The sequence below is a fragment of the Humulus lupulus genome, chromosome 7, assembly GCF_963169125.1.
Source record: "Humulus lupulus chromosome 7, drHumLupu1.1, whole genome shotgun sequence".
Taxonomy (NCBI): Eukaryota; Viridiplantae; Streptophyta; class Magnoliopsida; order Rosales; family Cannabaceae; genus Humulus; species Humulus lupulus.
This window is the reverse complement of record NC_084799.1, coordinates 184,780,635-184,805,916: the sequence shown is the minus strand read 5'-3', so window position 1 is coordinate 184,805,916 and position 25,282 is coordinate 184,780,635. Positions and strand designations below refer to the sequence as shown.

The 25,282-nt window shown below is 35.7% G+C and overlaps 3 protein-coding genes across 3 annotated transcripts; all 3 read right to left on the bottom strand.

Annotated features, from left to right (window-relative positions):
- Nucleotides 1-557: 557 nt before the first annotated feature.
- On the bottom strand, nt 558-1,382 carry LOC133790030 (protein ALP1-like). The gene is made up of 2 exons (XM_062227634.1): nt 1,226-1,382; nt 558-1,147 (listed from the first exon to the last, which is right to left on the bottom strand). Exons 1-2 carry the CDS (start codon nt 1,350-1,352, stop codon nt 624-626), a joined length of 651 nt encoding a protein of 216 aa, XP_062083618.1. The 5' UTR covers nt 1,353-1,382; the 3' UTR covers nt 558-623.
- A 639-nt stretch (nt 1,383-2,021) lies between these two features.
- LOC133792442 (uncharacterized) lies at nt 2,022-3,950 on the bottom strand. The gene is made up of 4 exons (XM_062230349.1): nt 3,863-3,950; nt 3,406-3,470; nt 2,937-3,260; nt 2,022-2,843 (listed from the first exon to the last, which is right to left on the bottom strand). Exons 1-4 carry the CDS (start codon nt 3,948-3,950, stop codon nt 2,220-2,222), a joined length of 1,101 nt encoding a protein of 366 aa, XP_062086333.1. The 3' UTR covers nt 2,022-2,219.
- Nucleotides 3,951-15,590: 11,640 nt separating this feature from the next.
- On the bottom strand, nt 15,591-16,841 carry LOC133792441 (uncharacterized). The gene is made up of 3 exons (XM_062230347.1): nt 16,613-16,841; nt 15,961-16,320; nt 15,591-15,802 (listed from the first exon to the last, which is right to left on the bottom strand). The coding sequence occupies exons 1-3, from the start codon at nt 16,839-16,841 to the stop codon at nt 15,591-15,593; spliced, it is 801 nt and encodes a 266-aa protein (XP_062086331.1).
- Between the last annotated feature and the right edge of the window lie 8,441 nt (nt 16,842-25,282).

Below are 25,282 nucleotides of genomic sequence, written 5' to 3'. Positions count from 1 at the left end.
TCAGTTGCTTTTTTCGGTTAGAATGACAACGTAGGGGAAAAAGGTGTGGTGCCAACAGGATTAGCTGCTTCCTCAGCAGCCTTTGCCTCACATTTCACAACACTACACCAAACACCCATTACCATAACACATGATTATAATAGTATTTAAAAAGAGTTATGGTATATGTGAAAAATTTCGGGCGGCAAAGTAAAATAAAGTACCGCCAACCAAAATGACTAAGGGTGTGATTGGTTCGCGATTAGAAAACTGTATTTTTGAAAAGTGGGATTCTGAAATGAAAATCTGAATTTAGTGACTGAAAACATGTTTCTGAAAATGCGATTGGTTCAATGTCAGGAAACTATTTTTGAGTTTTAAAAAACTGAATTTGTGATTGGTATTAAATTTGAAAATATAACAGAAACTGAAAACGTGATTGGTTCAGCTGAATCTGAATATTATTATTATTTTAATATTTTATTTACATAAGTTATATAATATTAAATTTTGATTTATCTACAAATTTAATTATATTGATAAATTAAAATTTAATAATAGTGCATTGATTAAATTCATAACAATATTGCATTGTCGTTAATTTTAATTTTTTTTCTAAATTAAAGTTACATATTTTTAATTAACTAAACATTATTGTTATAACTAAGCCACATTTGTCCAGCAATGTCATCTCTAACATTTTCCATCTGAGCCATATAAGCTTGACTGAAATTAATCTGTGGTGCCTCAGAAATTCCTGCTTCATCTCCTTCTTGTTGGTTTTCTATTGTTGTATTAGATTGGCTTTCAGTTCCTTCAATATCTTCAACAAGTGTAGCATCAACTGAATATTGTTCAAACATTCTATCATTAATAGAATGCATTTTGATCCAGTTGTGGATAGTGCAACATGCTATTGGTATTCGACGTTGCTTTCCAAGCAAGTATGGAGGCATTGACTTCAAAATGGGAAACCTGGCTTTAAGAAGTCCAAAACAACGTTCAATCACATTGCGCAATGATGAGTGCCTATAATTGAATAACTCCATCGCACCTCTAGGATGGTTCCCTCTTCCTCTAAAGCGACGCAAGTGATAACGTTCACCACGATATGGTGCTAGAAACCCAGGCATATTTGGATAGCCAGAATCAACAACATAGTATTTACCTATATTAAAATCACTTATTATGAACAAGGGAATGTGAAAGAAAATTATAATGCATCAAGACAAGTGTAATTTAAGACCTGGTGGTGGCATGGGAAAGTTATCGTCTTTTCTAATTGCATCAAGAAGCACTCGAGAGTCATTGGCTGTTCCTTCCCATCCAGCGTAGACATAAGTAAACATCATATTAAAGGAGCATGCAGCCATTACATTTTGTGTTACATCTACTTTTCTTCCTCTATATGCAAGTTGTTTTAGAGCTGGTGCAACTGCACTTACATGAGTACCATCAATTGCTCCAACACAATCCTACATAATAAATCAAATATATCATTACCAACTTCAATTAAATTCATATGAATTATAACAAATTTTTTATTAAAATTAATAAATAAAATTTACCTTAAACCATGGGAAATACTTCGAATTATTTTGAATTTCTGCTTGCACAGTATTAAAGTGAAGAGGCCTTATTACTTCATTTCCTAAATAACACAATGCATCTAGCACTCTGCCAAACTGACGACAAACAGTTTCTACCGAATGTTGATATCTTTCGGCCACAGTCCTAACTCGTTGGTTGTGTGTTACTATCCATAGAAACATGACAACAGCTTCTTCAACACTAATTACCCTGTCATGTTCTATGACTTCCATTTCAACTAATCGACGACATAAAGATCTAAAAGTATTAACGTCCATTCTAATTGTGTAAAACAATCTATCAGGATGTCCATTTAGCAGCTCAAGTAAATATTGACGTCCAGACATATTTGAAGTGCATAGTGGTCGTCTAATCTGCTGAGATTTTTGCATCTCATGTATTTAGCCATGAGAACTTGACCAATTAATTCCTCGCTTAATGAAGACGAAGTATCACTAAATAATATTTCAAACTCCTCATCCGAATCATCCATCTTAGGTACCTAATTATGACAATAATAAAAGTTCAATCACGACAATAAACACCAAGTCAAGTTCATTACACATTATCTAAGATAAAGTCATAACAGACAAAGTTCATGGTTTGGTAGTTCATAACAGACAAAGTCATAATAAATAAACAATATTAAATCACTCCAACAATGAATCAAGATAAGCACGTCGACACTCCTCATTCATTCTCATGAATATTCCGCGCCATTCTGGGGTTGCTACAAACTCATGCAACACTTTGAGGTATATTTTGTTATCCAGATCTGGAATACCATCAAGAATGCTTTGACAATCTTCCACATTGTAAGAATTAGTGACATTGCTGATTTCCTCACTAATTCTTTTTTCTCTCGATTCATAATACTTACGCATAGTCTCACTCCGTGTTAATGATGCCTCAGTCTTAGCAGAAATACTTTTTGCAAGTTCTCCCATCACTTGGTCGAAGGCAGAATTAGCCCCTTTGTTCTTTTTCTCTTTTGGTTTTGGTGCATCTGGTGGAGCAGAAGTAGCTCGACGACGTACACCAGTAACTTCTTCTTCCTCTCCATAATTATCACCATCAAATTCAAGATCAATATCAACATGTGCTCCAGTGCCAACAAAATGACGCTCTTGTTGGCGTTCCTCAACTGAAGAAGGCGGAAGTTGAGTGGAGGCATAACTCATACCACCAGTGGCTGTTGTATTATTGAATATTTCTCCAAGCATCTCATAATGTTGCAATCCTTTTTTTCGAAATCTCTTGGCATTTGGATATTTCTACAAAAATCCAAAAACACACAACATTACTACATAACATGAATTTAGAATAATCAAGTAATCAACAACACAATTATAGTATAAGTCTATTACCTTTAGATAAGTGTCCCATACTTCATCACTTGCTGTAACAGTTTTTGTTTGAGTATCCCCTCCCATACCAGTTTGTTCCAAAAGATGAGAAAATTCTCGATGTGCCTTTCTCAACCGATTGAATTTGGATTTCAATTGAGGCGTTTTATATCTTTTTCCAAAAGAATTAAATATGTCATTTTCTATTTTTAGCCATCCTTTTTTGTCCAAGGTTGTTGTTTGTAATCCTTTTTTAGCCTCTTCATACAAAAGACCAATATAATGTGATTCAATAGCCTCAGGCCAAGAAGCATGATCGTCAATGTCTACATTCTTCGCATCTATCTAATCATAATTTTACTATCACAATCTATGTCTTCATAAATAATGCTTCTTTTAAATTTAGTAGCTCAAGTTTTCAAAATCAAACATTCAAATCAAAGAATTCCAAGATGTAAAGAAAGTAGAGAGAGTGAGAAAAAGAGCTCACCTCAGATGTTGAAGATTGAGAGCAAATGGACTGTAATGGTGTGATGGTGGTGTGATCGGCTGCTACTTCAAACAAAAGATGATGAGTATTTAATCAGGGACTCAGGACTCAGAACAACTTTTCATTAAACAATTTTTTAGTATCTTTTGAGTATTTAAACAAGAAACCAAATTTCAAACTATTGAAAGGAAACTAATCAACATCCAATAGAGACTTTTATTAAACAGCCTATGCTCAGAGTTTGTTAGCCAAGCAGACTTGCTTTATGGCTTTGGGCTGCCTTATAATTGGAAATGAGTCCCAGATGTTATATCATATAATCTAAACTATCTTTCTACTCACAAAAGCTTCTCACATTCTTCAAAGCATTTTAGACAAAAAAGATTATTTTGAGTTCATGTATTATGTCATGCAATGTGAAGAAAATTTTGCAACAAAATACTTTATTATTACCCACCTATTCTAGCTGCTTTCCAAAAGAATCCCCGGAACCTGCCAAAAAGAAAAGTTGATAAGAACACAGCAGGATTGAAATAATAATTCATAAGTTTACACCATATTACACAAAGAAAGAAATCAGAAAATTTGTTATTACTATCTTTTGAACATCTAACTCTGTCTGTATTTCTTGGTTTTCTTGTAAATCATTTTTCATGAAATGTCCAATGTAATAGAAGGGCTGTTAATTTTTAGAAGTTAGTGCAGAAGAATATTACCAGGAATAATGTGTTTAAAGAAAAAAGTAAAGGAACTAATGACAAGTATATATGAACATTTGTAACTGAAGTTTATGCTTGGACTAATGATATGTGTATCAAACTAAACCTACTATCTTTGGAAGACAAGACAGAAAAGGATATTACTAGCTAGGTTCTCCTAAGACAAGACAGAAATCATAATATCCTCAGTCCATATAAATTTTGACATGGGGAAAATCCTGAATCAGCCAATTCTAGAACATTGAACTTTATAAACAAAGAAATAACACCATCACCTCCACCATAGTAAAGTGTATGCTCTGCAACTCAATGTTTGAAAAACAATTTAGATATATACAAATTATCGGCATATATATAGATTGAATTTGTGAATAAGAATTTCTCTACATTTATGCATATTAAGAAGAAACAGTTACAAAAATTTACTATGGTCATCTTTGTTCCACTGTTTTGCTATCTAATATATTGTGTTCCCTGTCTTTGGAGAGGTTTAGAGACTATATAACACCTCTATTCCACATGTTGTATCTCAATTCATATTGTAAGTTTTATTATTGTTTATTTATTATATAATGTATTTTCCATCTATAATCATTTTGCCCATATAAAAATGTTGTATCTATTACTTTCTCTTCATTTTAGATTTTTTTCTTCTTCTCATAATTGTTGGATATGGTTTACTTAAAAAAAAAGATCTTATGAGAATTACCCAATATTATGAATGTAATTCAGTATATTAATTACAAGTTTTATTTGTTGCATCTAGCAAATTTGGTCAAGACCCATAAATTTGTTCACTGCAACCAAAAAAAACACAATAAATGCATTCCTAAATACCCAGACAAGATTATCTAATCACACCAAGTTACTCACAAATTATAATCTCACAAAAGCTAGAGCAGCCATTAGAGAAGAGAACTCACACCCTTAATTTTAAGAAATCAAAATTGAACACTGAAGATAATGACATTCCAATTTTACAAGAAAGCAACCATTGAAGGACTCAAAATTAATTTCTGAAAAACTTCTTACTCTAGAATTGCAACTGAATAAAAATCCTATTCCTAAGATGCTTATTTGGTGAAAGCCCACAATAAAAACCAAGATTGCCAAATCAGAATTAAAGGCAAGAGAGAGCTTTTAGACTTGTATTTAAAAATTTCACCTGATTGTCAAATTTGACCAAATAAGAGCACAAACCATAATTCAAGTCCATTAACCAAATATGCAAGCAAGAGAATTGAATAAAGATATGGAAATATAAAAATAGAATCAAACAATATTATATATATTGCTTCTGATTCTCTTTTGCGTGTATAATGACTCCTTTATTATTTTTTAGTTTCTTGAAACGTCTCAACATTTGCAATAAGCAGTTGTAAATTCTCTCATTTTCTGTCATCAAGATCTCTGTTCACACAGTTGTAAAGTTAAATCTCTACTGACATTGTAATCTCCAAAGGTAGTTGTTCAGTTTTCTGCAATTTATCTATGAAGTTTTCTTGTTTTGTGACTGTTCTTGTTTGGTAATAGTTTGATCACCACAAAGTGTATGATTATAAAAAAAAAATTCTTCAAAAAAAAGAAGAGAAGATATTAATGTTTTAACTGAGAATTAAGATACACACATATGTATACAAAAATGGTGAAGAAAACTTTATTCAACTGATTATTAAACATTAAGCCTACAATGAAATAAAGACTTTCAGCATGAGAAAATTAGAGAAAAGTATAGAATCAAAAGAAACAAAAAAACATTAGAGCCTTTGGATTAAAGTGTAACATTAAAATTACTCAAGTTGATATAGAGGCATAGTGATTTAAAGCATATAAATTTCTATTCAATATACTATACATTATGTCTCTAAGGCATTTTCCCAAACATGTGGAGTGCACTGTTTCTTTCTTCTTAAACCAGCAGCATTGTTGCATAAAATTACTCCAAAAAAATTCCAACTATAATGAGCAGTACTAAATGTAGAATCCAATTGACATTATTCCAAAATATAAAAAATAAGAAGAAAACTCAGCATTTGATGCAACACATACTACAGTCTTCTAATTATACATCTTTCAAGACATAAAGAAAAGAAAACTATAATAACATTAACTCACTCTCTGTTCCTTCTTCAATCAGTGGTGTGTCCAAATGAGGTGAAGCCCAATATAAAGAGTCTTTCAACTTAGATTTGTCTTCCAAGCTTTCGAAAGTCTTGACCTTCAGGTGCTTAAGGTTTGTCAATGGTTGATGACTTCTTCTTTTAAACTCTTCAGGGAAGAGGAAAACCTTAATACATAGTAAACAGAATCAATTAGCTAGCATTGACCATGACCATGCCAAACTCTACAATCTTATAAAGAAAAAGAGGCTAGAAATCAAGTCTAATTAAATTAAGCATATTACACCAGGTATAAGTTCCTATGACCATATCACAAGAGAATAAGCAATTGAAAATTTTGATGTACTAATGGTCGATGGGTATCGAAAATGTATAAACTACTAACTGAAAAACAAGAAACATACAGTATAAAAAGAATAAAAGCTTGTGAAAACAATGAAAGAATTATTGTACCTGTTCTGATTGAGCTTCTAGGCTTTAGAACAAATTTCACATCACTAAAACGATAAACTCTCAAAAATAAATATATATATATATAAACATTCAAACCAGTTTTAGAGATACCTTATGTGGCTGATGGTAGATGTGAAGTTGGAGTGGATCAGGCGCTGTTAGGAGGGGTAACGAATCACCATTGATGGGAGAGAGATGAAGAAGCTCTGTCTTTTGCAAATGGTGGAGGGGACAAGAGATGGATTTTGTTTTTAGGGTTTTTAGGAAGAAATTTCACAAAATGAAGAAAACGGGATTTATTCGTTTTCTATTTTACAACATAAAGTCCAAATATAGATTTTGGATCTGGTTTTGAAAAACTAGCTACCAATCAATTATTTTCATGGGCCCACAGATTTTCAGTTTTCTAATTCATAAAGTTATACCCAAATTCTATACCAATCAGACCCTAAGTTTTTTCTAGTTTCCCTTGTACCCATTTCCCATTTCCCCTTACCCATTTCTTCTTCTTCAGTCTTTCTCTTCACGAAGGCTAGTAGCTCTCTCGGTCTCTCTCGGTCATTCCCGTAGGCTAGTAGCTCTCTCGGTCTCTCCCTTGAGCCGCTGGATCACACCACGACTTGTACGAGGTGCGCTGCTCCTTCTCCCCCACGCGATTCCTGCTGCTCTATGTCCTCCATGCCGACATCTCTCCTGCTGGAAGCAAGAACCCAGGCAAGAGTACTCTGACCTCCGTTTGTCTATGTGAGGTATTTTATTAATTCAGATTTCAATTTAATATCAGATAATCAATGTGTATATATATATGTATTTTTTTTTTTACATCGTATGAGAGTTATTCTGCTTGCTAGCTATACATATCATAGGGTCTCATTCAACACATTTTCAGTAGAGGGATTTTTTGAGAAATACCTTTCGGATACTAAGAAAGAGCAGAGGGTTTTCTGTTCTTTAGTTTCATTTTATTTATTTTACTTTTTTTTTTTTGCATATAGTACATGTGTGTGTTTATTCATTTTGTTATATTTATTCGTTGTCACAAGAAAGTAGCAATTATGAGAAATCAAAATGGTTGGATGTATTTTCTCTATACTCTTTTCTCTATATAAATTAAATAATTCAAGGCTTGGTTCTATAAATAAATAAATCAGATTGAGCATGATAATAATCATCTGGCATACCACATGTTCGATAAAATTCCAAAGTAAAACACATATGTTAATCCCTGAAACTCATGAATTCTTCTTCTTCAGAATCTGAATTGCAATCACGGAGTAGTGTTCCTTCTTCCTGGTTTGCTTCTCATCTTTCATTTTCTCATATCTTAAACAATTTTAGTAATTTTTAATTTTTCTTCTGAGATTTTAATATATTTCCAAACACTAGATCATGTTTATGTATTCTCATGTTGATATTTAGATGATATAAATCTATACTAAAATTTCTTTGGTTGTGTTTCCACTTGATTATGATTTGGGTTTTGAATTTTTTTAATATATGTATAGACCGAATATATGCCCTTCCAGCTTGTTGATTTTGCATTTGATATAAACTGTGATATGGTGTTTTGTTCTTCCTTTGGATGCCGTGTTTGCTTTGGTTTTTTTTTTTTTTGATATTTCAGACTTTTGCTTTGTATGTTAGATTTTACTATCAGCGACCGAATATGGCTATTGTCTTTTTAAACTTTAATTTTTATCTTTCTTTTGTTTTGTAGTTTCCAAAGACTCTGTAGATTGTAGTGACTTTGTTATCTGATTCAGTTTCTTTAATAGAGTATGAGTTCCCCTGTGTTTTATCTTTTTTTTTTTTGTTTTCTGGAAGAGTTCCTCTGTATTTGCCTAGGCTCATTTCAGCGTTAAATGGATATTGATTCAGTGTTAGCAAGTTCTTATTATATATATATATATATAAAGTATGGATCCACCTGCTTTCACTTTAGTTCCAGATGTCTCATTACAATCATAACAACACACTCTCCTCTCAATCAGGTAACTTTAACACCTTTTTATTGCTTCATTTTCACTATCTATGGGAGATATATATAAATATATATATAACTTCAACACATTTGTCCATTTGTGTTGTATCTACACATTTGTCTTTTGTAGCAATCAACTACTTATATTAAAATTAAATAACGTGGGTGTTAGCTAGTTGTTATTATATTTAGTTATATATATATTAAATAATGTGATATCTGTATATGCTATAAAGAAATCAATGTGGGTGCTAGCTAGTTTTTATTGTTTTTATGATTTTTTATATTTAATTATATGTGTATTAAATAATGGGGGTGCCCTTATCCATTATAAAGGAATCAATAATGTAAGTGCCTGCTCTCTTTTTTTCCTCCAAACGTTCTAAGAAATGGGTGCATGCTGATGAATGATGATCTCTTCTTTTTTTTTTCATCTTCTCAAGTCTAGCCATCTCTTCTTTAGCAGGGATCAAGATTTTGATTTATCTAGACACTGGTTCTCGTGTGTTCAAATTTCCTGAATTATCTGTTTATCTACCATGCATGTTTTCCTTGTGAATAATATCTAGATATTTTTCGTGGTGCAGCAAATATTATATTTACATCTAAACTATGATTAATTATTAATGCTAGATATACGACAGTTTCCACACTTGATGCATTTTATATGTGCAATACTTGTTTCAAGTCAAATACCATGCCTGTTTTTAATTATGAATGTTGGCATTGTTTCAAATTTTATATGTAATGCCCTTCCAATGTCAGATATACATTACCATCTATTCAGTATTTAATTTTGTGTATGAGTCAACTGGTGTTGATTGTTTTGATTTTCTTTACCTCTCATTTTCTCCATTTTTACTTCTGTTCATTATGGTTGAGATATCAGTGAACATAGGATACATTACCAGTTCCACAGGACAAGCTAGGTCCAGCTGTTATACGCATATCTTCTGGTGAGAAAAATGTTTCTACTTTACCTTTTTTTCATTTCTGTCAAAATCCTATGTTATTAATAGCTGTTGTGATTCATTTTTGTTGTGATCGCTGATTCACATCATGTTCTTTTTCCTCTTTTATCTTTAAGACTTGCATTTTCCTCACAACCAGTTTGTGCAATCTTTTCACTAGCTTTAAGCATTGTTGCTATGTGAAAAGTTTGGAGTTTAAACTTTTAAATGAAAATTAGAAACCCTTGTGAGATGCAACCCTTACAAGAAGGAAATTATATGCATTGGTTCTGATGAATTTAGAAGCAACTGTTTGTTCTCCTGTTTCAGCAAAGCCAAGCAGCACCTAATTCTTTTACATGCTGAACTGATGATTTAGCAAAACATACACTCTTTATTATATTTGTTTATTTACTCGTTTTACACTCTTTATTATTGAATTTGTTATGACAGGGAATTTAATGTACATATTTTATGGGTGTCTTTGTAACTTCTTATGTATAACATAATGCTTCCATGGAAATGCCAAATTAATATTGGTGGAAGAGATTTTTCTTTCTAGAGTTTTTTGTTTTAATAAATTAATATTCTTTAGCAATGCTAGTATTGTGATTCTAGTGTCCATGTTCTGTTAGTGTCTACTGGAAATTTGATATGTTATTACTCATAAGTTTACCATGGATAAAACTTCACCATTCCATATCAACATCATAGTGTGGTTCTAGTTTTCGTATTAAGCAATTGCTGAAACATTTGTGTAATTATTATTTTCAGGTTTCACTTTTAAATATTGTGGTTGAGTTGAAGAAGTGCTTCATTCGACATTCAATGGAGGAATCCAAAGTACATGGTTTTTTGTAGGCATCAAAGCAGTATAAGAATTTTTTTTCTATGCTCTTTTGTCAAAATTAACAAAACTTACCTTGTAGTTAACTTGTTATGTTAGAACAGTATCTGGAATTATGTTTCTTGATGCTATGACTTTGTCATGTATATGATTTATAAGTAAAATTGAGCATGAAGAAATGTTGTAAGTTTATTTATGGTACTAGCATTTGTGGAGTATGCTATTATTTTAGACCTTAGAAGTTGATGGAATCCTTGGGTTACTTTGTGAGAGTTGTGATTTATTTCTTTACTTATTTTGAAAAGGTGAGACTTGTTATTCTACGCTCTTTTAATTGTTATCTTCATTTTGATGACCATGTTAGTTTTCTTTCATACTGAAGAAAATTATAATGCCAATATATCCAGATAAATAAAAGGCATGTTGCTGATTTTCAGTGTTCCTGTATCTTTACTATTGTAGTATGGGAGTTATCTATCTAAGACTGTGATTATGTCTTCGCAGTATATTGTATTACTCAATGCCCAGATAAGTATTTGCTGATGGTTAAATTAATAATATTGATTTATTGCAGATGGTAAGAATGTTGGATATACTAGCAGAATATATGTCACATAGAGGGTTTCAATTTCAAAGGCTAGATGGCAGCACTAAGGCTGAACTGCGTCAGCAAGCAATGGGTCATTTTAATGCACCTGGTAGTGATGATTTCTGCTTCCTTCTTTCAACTCGGGCAGGTGGCCTAGGTATCAACCTTGCAACAGCAGATACAGTTATCATATTTGATTCGGACTGGAACCCTCAAAATGACCTGCAGGTTTAATTTCTTTTGGGTATTTTATGTTATTTTTTATGGGTTTTTTCATTGCAGAATATAATCAGAGAAAATGGTTTTACTTAATTAATGCGTTCATTTTCAGGCAATGAGTAGAGCTCATAGAATCGGCCAACAAGAAGTTGTGAACATCTACAGATTTGTCACAAGCAAAAGTGTTGAGGAAGATATCTTGGAGCGAGCTAAGAAAAGATGGTTGATGATATTCTCTTCAAATTCTTGAGAAATTTGTTTGCTTTATAGAGTCTAATAATGCCTTTTGCTTTCTCTCACAAGTTTTACTTACATCTCTACATGTATCATTTAGGTTCTTGACCACCTGGTGATCCAGAAATTGAATGCAGAAGGCAGATTGGAGAAGAAAGAAGCAAAGAAGGGGAGTTATTTTGACAAGGTACGGGTCCTGTGGGGATGTTTTGAAATAGTTTCCTGAATTAGTTGGATTATGTACAAATTTTTTTTCTGTTAAAAAATGATAAAGTAGATTATCAGTGGGTGATTAGTTGTGGTTATCTTTCCCCTGGCCCTTCAAATCCTTTCCCAGGCCCCTAATTCTCTTTCTCTGTACATCAATATTTAATGCAATGTAGAGTTTCTATACTATTCAATTGCCTTCTTTGACAGGTGTGTTCTATAGAGCAGTCAGCTGAGAGTTGAAAGATCGCTGCGAGAAATTATTTAAAGGCTTTAAGAATTTTATGTAAGTGTTTCAACATTACTCGCACACAAATTCCAATGAGAAAAGTTGATTTATTTATTTATTTATTTTTTTGGAATTCTTTAGAATGTTGAAAATGGTCTTGTTTTGGTGAAACAGAAAGTAGTGAGAGTGAAGTTTAGATTCTTTCCAGGAGTGCAAATAGAAATTGTGGAGAAAATGTACAGGCTTAAGTTTCAATAAACTTTAATGAGAATTGATTTCAACAACTCATATCGACTCCTAAAAAAGGTAGTTAAAACCTACTAGACTTCTAACAACATGGTCTTTTACTAACTAACATTACTCTTGATCTGACAACATAATAGCAAAAGTACCCCAGATAGTTAAAACAAACTAGAATTCTAACAATGTGTTCTTGTACTAACATTACTCTTGATCTTACTTAAACACATTAAACTTTTGATGATTAAAGTCTTAAGAATTTCTTTTCTTTATGATTTATTTAGATCAGAGGAACAATGTATACTAATTTTTTTTTTATTCAGCAGTACCTCAACAAGCCCTGTGATGGAAAAACTCAATGTTGGAAACAATGCCTTGGCCTGATGATTACTTTCCTTTTTTTTTTCCACGATTCTTTAGTTTGTTTCTAGATTACTTTGTGCCTGATGATGAAAACTTTTATTTTTGTATTGATATGTGCATTGATTTCATTTTGAGCCTCCATCTTTTCTGCTCTCACCATCTTTGGTACTCACCATGATCCATTATTTTATTTTATTTATTTATTTATTACTATTTTCTCATGTTGGCTGTGGTGATGATGATCTGTGTTTGCTGTTGGTGGTGGTGAATGCCAAAGGTGATGGTTGACGTGGTGGTGTTTAAACCTTGAAGATGTGATTGGTTCTTAATGAATTTTCAATGTTCATGAAATTTCTAGCATTAATCTCTGAAGGCATTTATATATTAAAATGGTCTCTTTTTATAGCTACAAAATATATATTTTATTGCCTTATGTAATAATATGAAGATATTGTCATTTTTTTTTGTTAGTTTTCACTTTCTTTGCATGCTTATTTGCCCTGTGATGGGAAATCTAATTTTCAGAAGCAGTTTCATGGTTTTGCATTATAAGCCTTGTCTCTCTCTCTCTCTCTCTCTATACATACATACATACATACATACATATATATTGCTCTCTCTCTCTCTCTACTTTTTCACCAGAAAAAGTCTATTTTACAGAATCTATTGTGAGTACTCTTAAGGCTTATAATGAAAATTCTCATGTACACTGTTAATGACCATATTAGCTTATGAGATCTGAGGGCTTTTGAATATCTAAGTTTGTTATTCTCTGTTTTATAATGCTTTATTTGCTTTATCACCTGTTAATAGATTAGAGGAAGAATTATTTAAAGATTACCTTTATTATTAATCTGTTTTATAATGCATGTTTTTGAACACTACTTGACAATGCCTTTGATGATTTTGTATCAAGTAACTTGAACCTGTTTGCAGTGCATTCTTGTTTACATTGGATTTGATTTTGTCTATATCTATTTTGGCCCATCTTTGCTTCTTAGATTATGAACTTTTTTTTTTTGGCCTGATGATGATATTTGTCCTCTGTTTTTGCTAGTCTACTTAGTTTTGTTTCCTCAATTGAAATATATGAGTACTACCCTGTTTTTGTTTCTCAGTCAAGTGAAAAGCTTTGGAGCTTATTTTTTTAATGGTCATTAACTACATGAGGTGTTCCTCTTATTTAGTATTTTAATTTAGATTAGACTGAGCATAAACTTCTTAGTTGCATGAGTGATCTTTTTGAAAGTTTTTTTAAGTTATGATAGGTTTCTTACATTTTGTGGTGTATCTCTCTGTTTAGAGATAGAGTTCATCTCATAAATTAACAAAATTTTCCTTTAGATTAGATTGTATTAGTGTTGATAATCCAAAAGTCTGTTAGAAAAAGCTTTGTCTTAATTTGTTATTGCTTTGTTTGTCTTTATTTTGTTATTTTATTTTATCTTGTCTATAACTTTCTGGTTGTGTAGTTCCCTCAAGCCTTGTTTACTTATATGACCCATCCTTTAGTGCCATAGTTGCATCTCATTTTCTTGAACTTTAATAGATACAGTTTACCCATCTAACACATACAATCCATTTACTTTATTCCATTTCATAACTAGCAGTGAGCCTTTAGTAATCTTTATGATGCCAGGTTGTACTGTTATGGTTCATCTCCATGGCTGCCAGATTATTGTTTAGCCGTATCCATACATAGATATATATATACATAATTTTAGACCTTATGTTATAAGCTACTGCATTCATACATATATATTTGGATATAATTGTAGATTTTCTATTTGTTATAAGCTACTGAATTCATACTTAAAGTTTCCAATTTTTTGAGCTCTCTTAATTCTCATTAAAAAATCTCTCTCCTCAAAAGCTAATTTATTTTCGAACCATATATAGTAGATAACCAACTTACAACATAGTGACACATAAGAATTTTCTTTTTCTTTTTTATTAGGGTGTGACTGTCAACACAAATGCATGTTATGCTTATTCTATGTATATATAAACTTTTATTTTCACTGATATGTTATGCTTATTCTATGTATGATAAAAGAGATGTTTGCTTGAGTTGAGTTGAGTTGCTTATTTAAACTTTATATGCTTACATGTGGAAACTAGCTTAAGTCTTATGTTCTTAATAATAAAAAGACTTTTTTTTTTACAATGTGCAGGTATATTGAGATGATTTCTTTGGAGCAATTCTTGACAACATTTGTAGTTGAGGCCTTTAGAATGGAAGAGTGTATTTCACTAATTTTTGTATACATTTCTTGTTTTGTATTTAGTGATAAATGAATCTGAATTGGGCATAAATTATGTTGTAATATGATTTCTTAAGCCTAGACTAGTAGACTAAATATTGTAATTACATTTGAGTAATTAATAAAAATCTATTTATGTTATACAGATGTGTTATTGTACTGTCAACGATAAATATTGTACTTTACATTCCTAGTTTTGTAAGTAAAAAAGGATTATGTTTCTCTAAGCTAATATAACACATGTGTTATACTAAAGTGTAGTATAACACAAAAAATGTGTTATACTAAAGTGTAGTATAACACAAAAAAAGTGTTATACTAAAGTGTAGGATAACACAAAAAAAGTGTTATGTTAAAGTGTAGTATAACACAAAAAAAGTGTTATACTAAAGTGTAGTATAACACAAAAAAAGTGTTATAGTATCGACTATAAATAACATAATTCAACACTTATCTATATATTAAAATAACACAGAAATTGTGTTATCGTTGACAGTACAATAACACATCTGTATAACACTGATAAAGTGTTATGTAAAGTACCCTGACCTACGATAACATAGTCTGTCTTAACACATCAGAAAGTGTTATCGTAGGTTTTGATAACACATTTTTGGTGTTATTAAAAGCATTTTTTCTTGTAGTGCAAGCTCTTCTGCCTTGGCCTCCTCTGTGAGAAAGTCGAGGTTGAGAGGCTTGTTCAGCTTCCACACCTGGTAAAAGCAGTTGAAGCAGATTTCCTCGTAGCGAGCAAGATCGACTTCTTTCTCTCACTTTAGCTCCTCACTCTCACGAGTCAATTCCTCGTTCTCACGAGTCAGTTTCTCCAGCTGATCGGTCAACGACTTGTTGATTTGGGTTTGTTTTTGGTTCTTGTCGGCCAGCCCCCTAAGAGACTCATCCCGCTCAGCCACGGTCTTCTCTGCCTGCTCCACCTTGGATCTGAGATCCCTTTCCGAAGAGGTTAAAGTCTCCACTTTAGCTTGAGCATCCACCAGTTGATCATTTAGGACCTTGATCAACTCCTTATAGTCTACTGCTCGGTGCTGAGTGTAACTGATGGTGATGAGAGACTGCATGGAAAACATGAGGTTATTACAAGTAAAAATATTAATAACAAACTATCTTAAGATAGAATACTTACATTCATCAACTGAGCGAGACCTCTTTGTAAGACGACTTCAACACTAAGCCGAGGTAAGGATTCAAAGCTTTGAATCGTTGAAGCATCGCGGAGAGTCTGGTTGAGCAGTTCCTTTCCAATATTACCAGTAGTGCGAAGGGCCTCACTCAAGCCAGTCAGGCGAGTAGGGGTTAGGCTCGCAGAGGGAGGAAGCAAGGAAGGGGTCAGCTGCGGGATTGTAATAGACTCCTTGGGTTGTCTCCCTTGGCTGGGCGGAGTTGTCCTTGGGACTTTGCTTGGAGGGGTGGAGCCACTTCCTTCCCCAGATTTCCTCTTTGGGGCAAGAGAGGTGTTGAATTGCCTAAACATCTCTGAATCTGCAAAAGAGAAAGCACAATATTTGTTAGTAAAAAATAAAGCAATATGTGGATAAATACTTTACAACTACCAAACAGCTCTATAAATCCCATATAACCAAGTTATTTAGAACCAAACATCTCACTATGACTACTAGACCTGAGTTTAGGATTTGGTCAAGGAAGTCATCCTCTTCATCAGATGATGAGCTTGAGTCTCCATGAAGCTGGATGCTCTTTCCTTTCCCAGGCTGTGTGGGAATAACAAGTCTGCGTTGGTCCTCTGGCTGGGGTTCCCTAATGATGAGGTCACCTAGTCTGGGAGAGTGGAGAGATGGTCTAGGAGAGAACTGATCGGTCACTACCTCAGTATCGGTGTTGGACTGGTCGATTGCATTCGCCTCCTCAGTAGTACTCTCTACCGTCATGTTCTGGTTACTGGGTAACAGTCCCACCATCTGAAGATTATCCACAGTAACCAACTCTTTCACATCATTCTCCTCGGTGCACATATTAGCCAACTCCTCTGCTCGGGCACACATTTCTTTGGTAGGCAAGGGCTGGTGAAATGGACTTGCTTGTGTAAAGGCCAAGTTGTTGTCCTTGATGTCCGAAGTGAGAAAATAATTTGTATAGTATTTCCCAGGATTCAACTTGTGAGCAATACCATGGAGGTATTTAATCCCTTTATGTAATGACCCACTACTCTAGACTAATTGGACCATTAACGAAACTATACATAAAATCCTTAAAAGAACTTACATTTGCGAAAATACCATAATTTATTGAGTAACTTGCAAAATAAGAGTTATTTACAAAGTAAATACCAAAACGGATATGGGATCCCATTGTCTTTAAAACAAAAACATAATTTCAAAATAATAAGACATTACATAATTAGTGCAGAAAATACATGTAAAAAGACATAAAACCGAAACTACATCCTCGAATCGAATAACGCTCGGCCCCTTGACTCCATTCACACTCGATACACATCCTCCAAGCGTCACGAATCTTACCGCCTCTAAAGCTTATTTTCCTGCACATAAACAGAAAGGAATGAGCCTAATGCCCAGCAAGGAAAATCTAACACATAGTCATATACATAATTTCATAAGAAAACATAAAGACTTAACATAATACATATAACATACACTTATTATAATGGCCATTATTACTTGGGGTCCCATAGACTAAACAAGCATATGCCCATGGGATTAGTGGGGTCCTACTAGCTAAGTAGGTCATATGCCCATAACCCATTTGGGGTCTTGTTAGTCATATGGGTCATATGCCCAAGCCTACAAACATATATATATACATATCATAACACATTAATAACATAAAACATATAGATAACATAAGCACATAACATATTGATTCTAGCCTATTTTCCTTACGAAAGTTACCGGGATATAATGGACTGAGTTGGGACTTTTGGATCACTCCTAAAACCATAATGAAAGAGTGAGTCTAAAGAAAGGAGATGAAATGAAAGAGATGGAAAGACTAAACCATAAAAACATACTTACCAACTTCTATGCTTAAGAACTTGGATTCCCTAACCAAAATAAGAATGAGGTTAGGGGACTGAGTAGAAGGTTTTGAGAAAGGAAATAACATGAAATAAATGAAACAAAGTTTCGGGTTTACCTCAAAGATTTGCAAGATCAATCTAACCTCCACCGAAATACTATAGAACTCCCTTCCCAAAGTGTTTGATAAGCTTATGATGTTTAAGCTTATAGTTTTTCCCCAAACCAGGTGTTTACACTCTCACACTCACTTAACACTAGCAGCTTCTGAACTTAGAGAAAATGGTGAATAATGGCTGGGTACTAGGTCCTATTTATAGAGTTTGGGAATGAAAATATCTTGATTTTACTTGAATAAAAATAATGGCTTTTTAGGTGAAAATCATTCGAATAATCGTTCAGCAGAGGCTGAAGACTCGTTCAAAAGATGCTGGACTGTTGAAGGAGTTTGAATGGCTGAAAGGAAATGAATTCAAAAGAGTTTGAATCCATGCTGAAGGAGGCGATATATCGCCCCCTGTAGGCGATATATCGCCTGGGCCAGTATGCCCGAGGCGACCGTGCATCGTTTCGTGTTTTCCGTATCTACGTGCTGCGACATATCGCCCCCTATAGCTGCGATATATCGGCATACGCTGAATATTTAAGCACGAAATTACACATTTTTAGCTAAGTTTGAATGGAGTAAACAGCCTTGACTAAGCCCTCAACGTACTCAAAGCTGCTGACTGACCCTATAACATTCAAACTTTACTCCTTATTATATTTAATCCTCAAAAATCTTTAATCCTTAATCACCATTCATAACATGTGCTTAAAATCCTATTGGTTGATGTCTAAACCTTATAATATAGTAAATATAATCCTTAATATCAGTCACATTAATCAAACCTTAGGTTATACTTAATATTCTTAAACTATAGGTTAAACTTAGAAAATCTATAAGTACTACTGTGAGTGTCCAAATAATTCCCGGTCTGAACCAAAAATCCATAGTAACAAAGATAACACTAAACATACTATAATACTACTAAACAATTAGCTAAGTAAAGTTCTTGGACTCTACAATTCTCCCCTACTAAAAAGAATTTCCTCCTCGAAATTTACTTACCAAATAACTCCGGATACCGGCTCTGCATGTCCTCTTCCAACTCCCACGTTGCCTCGCGTTCAGAACTATTGCTCCATAAGACTTTATCTATAGGAAAGCTCTTGGACCGTAACTGCTTCATCCCTCTATCTAGGATGCTAACCGGTTGTTCCTCGTAACTTAAGTCTTTCTAGAGCGCTATGGTATCGTACTTGAGGACGTGAGATGGGTCTGACACATACTTGCGTAACATCGAGATGTGGAAGACGTTGTGACTATCGGCTAGTGCTGGCGGTAGGGCTAGTCTATACGCAACTGGTCCCACTTTGTCCAATATCTCAAAAGGACCTATGAATCGGGGACTGAGCTTGCCTTTCTTCCCGAACCGCTTGACACCCTTCATAGGAGATATCTTCAGGAAGACTTGATCTCCAACTTGGAACTCCACATCGCGTCGCTTGGTATCCGCATAGCTTTTCTGTCGGCTTTGAGCTGCAAGCATACGCTGTCTAATAAGCGTTACTGCTTCTTGTGCTTGTCTAACAGCTTCGGGCCCTAGAAGCTGCCTTTCTCCTACCTCGTCCCAGTGCAACAGTGATCGGCACCTTCTTCCATATAGCAACTCATAAGGTGCCATCTCGATCGTCGACTGGTAGCTATTGTTGTACGAGAACTCGATCAGTGGTAAGTACTTGTTCCACGATCCTCCAAAGTCAAGTACACATGCGCGTAGCATATCCTCTAAAATCTGAATCGTATGCTCGGACTGCCCATCTTTCTGAGGATGGAAAGCTGTACTAAGACTTAACTTAGTACCCATGGCTTGCTGTAAGCTTCTCCAAAATCTTGACGTAAACACTGATCCTCTATCTGATACTATCGTCTTGAGGATTCCATGCAATCGTACAATCTCTTGGATGTAGATGTCTGCATATTGGTCTGCCGTATAAGAAGTCTTAACAGGCAGAAAATGAGCCGACTTGGTTAGTCTATCTATGACTATCCAAGCAGAATCATGCTGCTTATTCGTCCTTGGCAGACCCGTCACGAAGTCCATGGCTATATCGTCCCACTTCCATTCAGGTATGCTAAGCGGTTGCAATAATCCTGCAGGCCGCTGATGCTCTGCTTTCACTTGCTGGCATACCAGACACTTAGATACATACTCCGCTATGTCCTTCTTCATCCCTGGCCACCAATAGACTGCCTTGATGTCATGAGTCATCTTGGTAGACCCTGGATGAACCGAGTATGGGGTGCTGTGTGCTTCTTCTAGGATCGTCTTCTTAATACTTTGATCGTCTGGCACGCATACCCGATCCTTATATCTCAATAAACCTTGACTAGATATTGAGAAATCTGTAGTCTTGCCCTCTCTGACTGCATCCATGTGTGTTGCTAGTGTACCATCATGTCTCTGACCAATCCGTATGTCCTCTAGCAGATTCGATTGGATAGACAAGTTAGTTAGCTTGCCTATAACCACTTCTATTCCGGCACTGATAAGCTCCTGCTGTAGCGGCTTTTCTATTCTGGATAAGGCTGCTAAGTTCCCATAACTTTTTCGGCTAAGTGCATCGGCAACTACGTTTGCTTTTCCCGGGTGGTATAGGATTTCGCAGTCGTAATCCTTTACTAATTCCAACCACCGGCGCTGCCTCATGTTAAGCTCCTTCTGAGTAAAGAAGTATTTTAAACTTTTGTGGTCCGTATAAATCTCGCACCGTTCTCCGTAAAGATAATGGCGCCAGATTTTTAACGCAAAGACCACCGCTGCCAACTCCATATCGTGAGTTGGATAGCGTTGTTCATACTCCTTTAACTGACGTGAGGCGTAGGCTATCACCTTGTCATTTTGCATCAGTACGCATCCCAATCCTAACTTTGATGCATCACAGTAGACAACGAACTTGTCGTTGGGTGTTGGGACACTAAGTACTGGTGTTGAGCAAAGCTTATCCTTAAGCAACTAGAAGCTTTCCTCACACTTATCATTCCAGTTAAACTTTTGTTGCTTCCGGGTCAGGTTGGTGAGTGGAGTGGCTATCTTAGAAAAGCCCTCTACAAACTTTCTATAGTAACCTGCTAGCCCTAAGAAGCTTCTTACTTCCGACGCGTTCTTTGGTCTAGGCCAATCTTTCACGGCCTCTACCTTCGATGGATCCACAGCAACTCCGTCTTTCGATATGATGTGCCCGAGGAACGCCACTTGTGAGAGCTAAAACTCGCATTTCTTGAACTTCGCGTAGAGTTGGTGCTCCTTCAATCGCGTCAAAATCATCCTCAAGTGTTCCTTGTGCTCCACTTCATCCTTGGAGTAAATTAAAATGTCGTCGATGAACACAACGACGAATTTATCCAAGTATTCCTTGAAGACCCTATTCATTAAGTCCATAAACGCGGCTGGCGCGTTAGTAAGACCAAAAGACATAACCAAGAACTCGTAATGTCCATAACGAGTCCTAAAGGCTGTCTTAGGAATATCTTCCCCCTTTACCTTGAGCTGATGATACCCGGACCGTAGATCGATCTTAGAAAATACAGTCGCACCTCGGAGTTGATCAAACAAATCATCAATCCGAGGTAACGGGTATTTGTTCTTAATTGTTACTTTATTCAGCTCACGGTAGTCTATTCACATGCGCATACTTTCGTCCTTCTTCTTCACGAATAGTACCGGAGCTCCCCATGGTGAATGGCTTGGCCTAATGAAACCCAAGTCTAGGAGTTCTTGTAGCTGTGTCTTTAACTCTTTGAGTTCCGTAGGTGCCATCCGGTATGGTGCCTTAGAGATAGGCTCGGTGCCCGGTACTAGTTCTATCGTGAAGTCTATTTCTCTAGTTGGCGGCAATCCTGGCAAGTCATCGGGAAATACTTCTGGAAATTCTTGTATGACTCGAACATCTCCAACCTTAAGTGATGTCTCCTTCTCCACATTCGTGATGTTGGCTAAGAATGCTTGACATCCTTTCTCCATCATTCTCTGAGCTTTGAGAGATGATACTAATGGGGTGCGTAGTCCTGAAGCTTGTCCCATGAAGCACAGTTTCTGGCCGTCAGGAGTCTCGAACATCACCTTCTTGCGTCTGCAGTCGATCGTTGCGCCATGCCGTGCTAGCCAATCCATGCCTAGTATGACGTCGAAGTCTTTGATCATCAGCTCTATCAGGTCTCCTTCTAGTTCCTTGTCCTCAATCTTGATTGGTACGCCTCGTACAATTCGTGATGATAGAACTACTTTGCCCGAAGGCAACTCAGTTGCAAACCTAGTTCTAAATCTTTCACTAGGTTTGTCTAGTTTATCTATCATTCCTAACGAAATATACGAATGAGTGGCTCCTGAATCAAATAATACATGTTATAATTTATTGAGGATGGAAACCTGACCTGTGACCACCTTGTTTCTAGCATCCGCCTCTCCTTGGGTTAAAGCAAAAACCCGAGCAGGAACCATCTTTTCGTCCTTCTTCCCTTCTGGATTTTGTTGAGGACAGTCTCTTTTACGATGCCCTTCTTGACCACAGTTGAAACACTCCTTGGTGTTGGCGCGGCATTCTCCAAGATGCTTCTTCTGACATTTGGCACATGGCGGATATTCCACGTAGCTCGACCTATTCCCCCCATTATTTGGTCGTGCCCTTTTATTGTTGTCAGCTTGCTTGTTGTCAGGATGCCTTCTCTTCTGTCCGTTACCGTTATTGTTGGACTGACTGTTGCCACTATTGCCAGGCTGATTGTTGTTCCAACTGGCCTGAGGTTGGCTCTGCTGTCTGGGTTCAGGCTTGCTAGCTTCTTCTTTGCTCACGTTGGCCTGCAACCTTTCTACTTCAATTGCAGTCTCAAGAACGTCGGCATATGAAGTGTTTCCTGGGTTTGCTAGCTTCACCCCCATCTCGATCTTTGGTCAGAGTCCTCTAACAAACTTGTTCACCCTTAGATAGTCAGTTGGAACCAACTCTGCTGCGAACTTTGCTAAGCGGTCGAACTGACGAGCATATTCTGCCACTGTTAAATTCCCTTGCTTCAGATTGGTGAACTCCTCAACTCTCGTAGCAAGTACCGCTGAATTGTAGTACTTCTTGTGGAAGAGCTCCACAAATTGGGTCCACGTCATGGTGGCAGCATCATGGGATTGCTGGACCAAGTCCCACCATATCCTGGCATCTTTCTTGAGCAAAGATGAGACGCAGGATATGCGGTCTGCATTACTTAGGTTCATGTGGGCTAGAATCAGCTCCACATTTCTAAGCCATTCTTCTGCTTCAAAGGGGTCCGTAGTCCCTTCGAAGTTCGGAGCGTGCTGCTTGCGGAACCTCTCGTACACTGGCTCCATGTGCTGTATAGGATATGGAGCGTAATTCGTCATAGGCCATCCCCCATATGGACTAACTTGTTGGGGTGCTAGGGCCATTGGCTGTGGCTGTGGGTGCGGCTGTGGCGGAGGCTGAGGCTGAGATTGAGCCTGCTAGCGTTGTTGCTGCAGAAGTTCCTCGACTTGTTGTCGCAGTCTGGCAATCTCTGCAGTGTTGTCAGCTGGCTGTGCCGGAGCGTTGCGGCGAGCAGTAGCACGCACTCCCCTTCGGCGAACAGTAGGAACCGCATTGGTCGCTGGAACATCGTTGGAGGCGTTTCCGTTGGTGCGTGCGGATCTTCGGAGAGACATCGTAGCAGAGTTCTAACATTTGAAAGAAACATGTTAGAACTTTTCCTAATAGGCTCTAAGGCAAAAACTTATTCTAAACAAACATATCTCGGACCTATTTATTATGACTTCTTATGAAAAAAATTATATAGGTCTTTATTTATTATTAGAGCGGGTTTCTATACTTAGAAAAACAAGTCATCTTTATTTTCTAAGTGTGTTTCTAATCATCCTATATGACTTAATTCTCAGGCTCGAAACTTATCTTTGTTCCAAAGTTAACCATATTGAGGGAGGGCTGGGATCAGTAAAATCGTTCCCACTACTAAGGCCCCCTAACTCTCAATAAGGAAACCAGGTTCATTGATTTGTATCCACCCTCACCGAACTTAGTCATTATTCATTTTATTTAGTATCTATTATGATTGCGAAAAAAAAGAATCAAACTTACACATGATATTCAAATAGCATGTTATTCATTTGGAAAACAATTTCACTTATTACAATAAAAAAGTAAATAAAACAAACTTTAAAAAACTTCTAATCTAAAAATCGGGATCTTCTACATCCGATCCGTCATCTAACATATCATCATCTATTGCCTCATAGTCATCATTATCATGAGCATCGAAACGTCCTATAGGTAGGTTGGTGAGAATCCTATTCTTTTGTTCATTGGTGAATTGAAACTCAGATTTCGCGGTAAACCTAACTAAGAGGAAATAATATCTCATTGCTAAAGGCAATTCATCCTCCTCAGGCATTTCTTCCCATATTTCTTCTAAGGCTGCTATTACAGAATGAAAATCCTTAAACAACCTAATTACTAATACATATTGTTCCGTTGATCTTAGCATTATTTGTTTAGCCTCTTGAAGGCCACCTATCTCTTGATGAAACAAAAGCAACCTTCGAGTAATCCTTTCTAGGGCTCCTACGATGTTTCTTGGCTCCCTTATTCTTTTTAAAGCCTTAATGGCTCGGATATCTTGGTAGGTTAAAGCTCCATTCATTTTTAACTGAAACATAAACACTAAAGTTAGCTATATACATAAGTAAAGTAACTTGTAACTTGTAACTTAAACACTTACTTGGCGGTCCGATTCGGAGCTTTGAGCATGTGTATCGAGGAGAACTTCATGCGAAGGAACCGTTTGCTCTGATACCAACTGTAATGACCCACTACTCTAGACTAATTGGACCATTAATGAAACTATACATAAAATCCTTAAAAGAACTTACATTAGCGAAAATACCATAATTTATTGAGTAACTTGCAAAATAAGAGTTATTTACAAAGTAAATACCAAAACGGATATGGGATCCCATTGTCTTTAAAACAAAAACATAATTTCAAAATAATAAGACATTACATAATTAGTGCGGAAAATACATGTAAAAAGACATAAAACCGAAACTACATCCTCGAATCGAATAACGCTCGGCCCCTTGACTCCATTCACCATCGATACACATCCTCCAAGCGTCACGAATCTTACCGCCTCTAAAGCTTATTTTCCTGCACATAAACAGAAAGGAATGAGCCTAATGCCCAGCAAGGAAAATCTAACACATAGTCATATACATAATTTCATAAGAAAACATAAAGACTTAACATAATACATATAACATGCACTTATTATAATGGCCATTATTACTTGGGGTCCCATAGACTAAACAAGCATATGCCCATGGGATTAGTGGGGTCCTACTAGC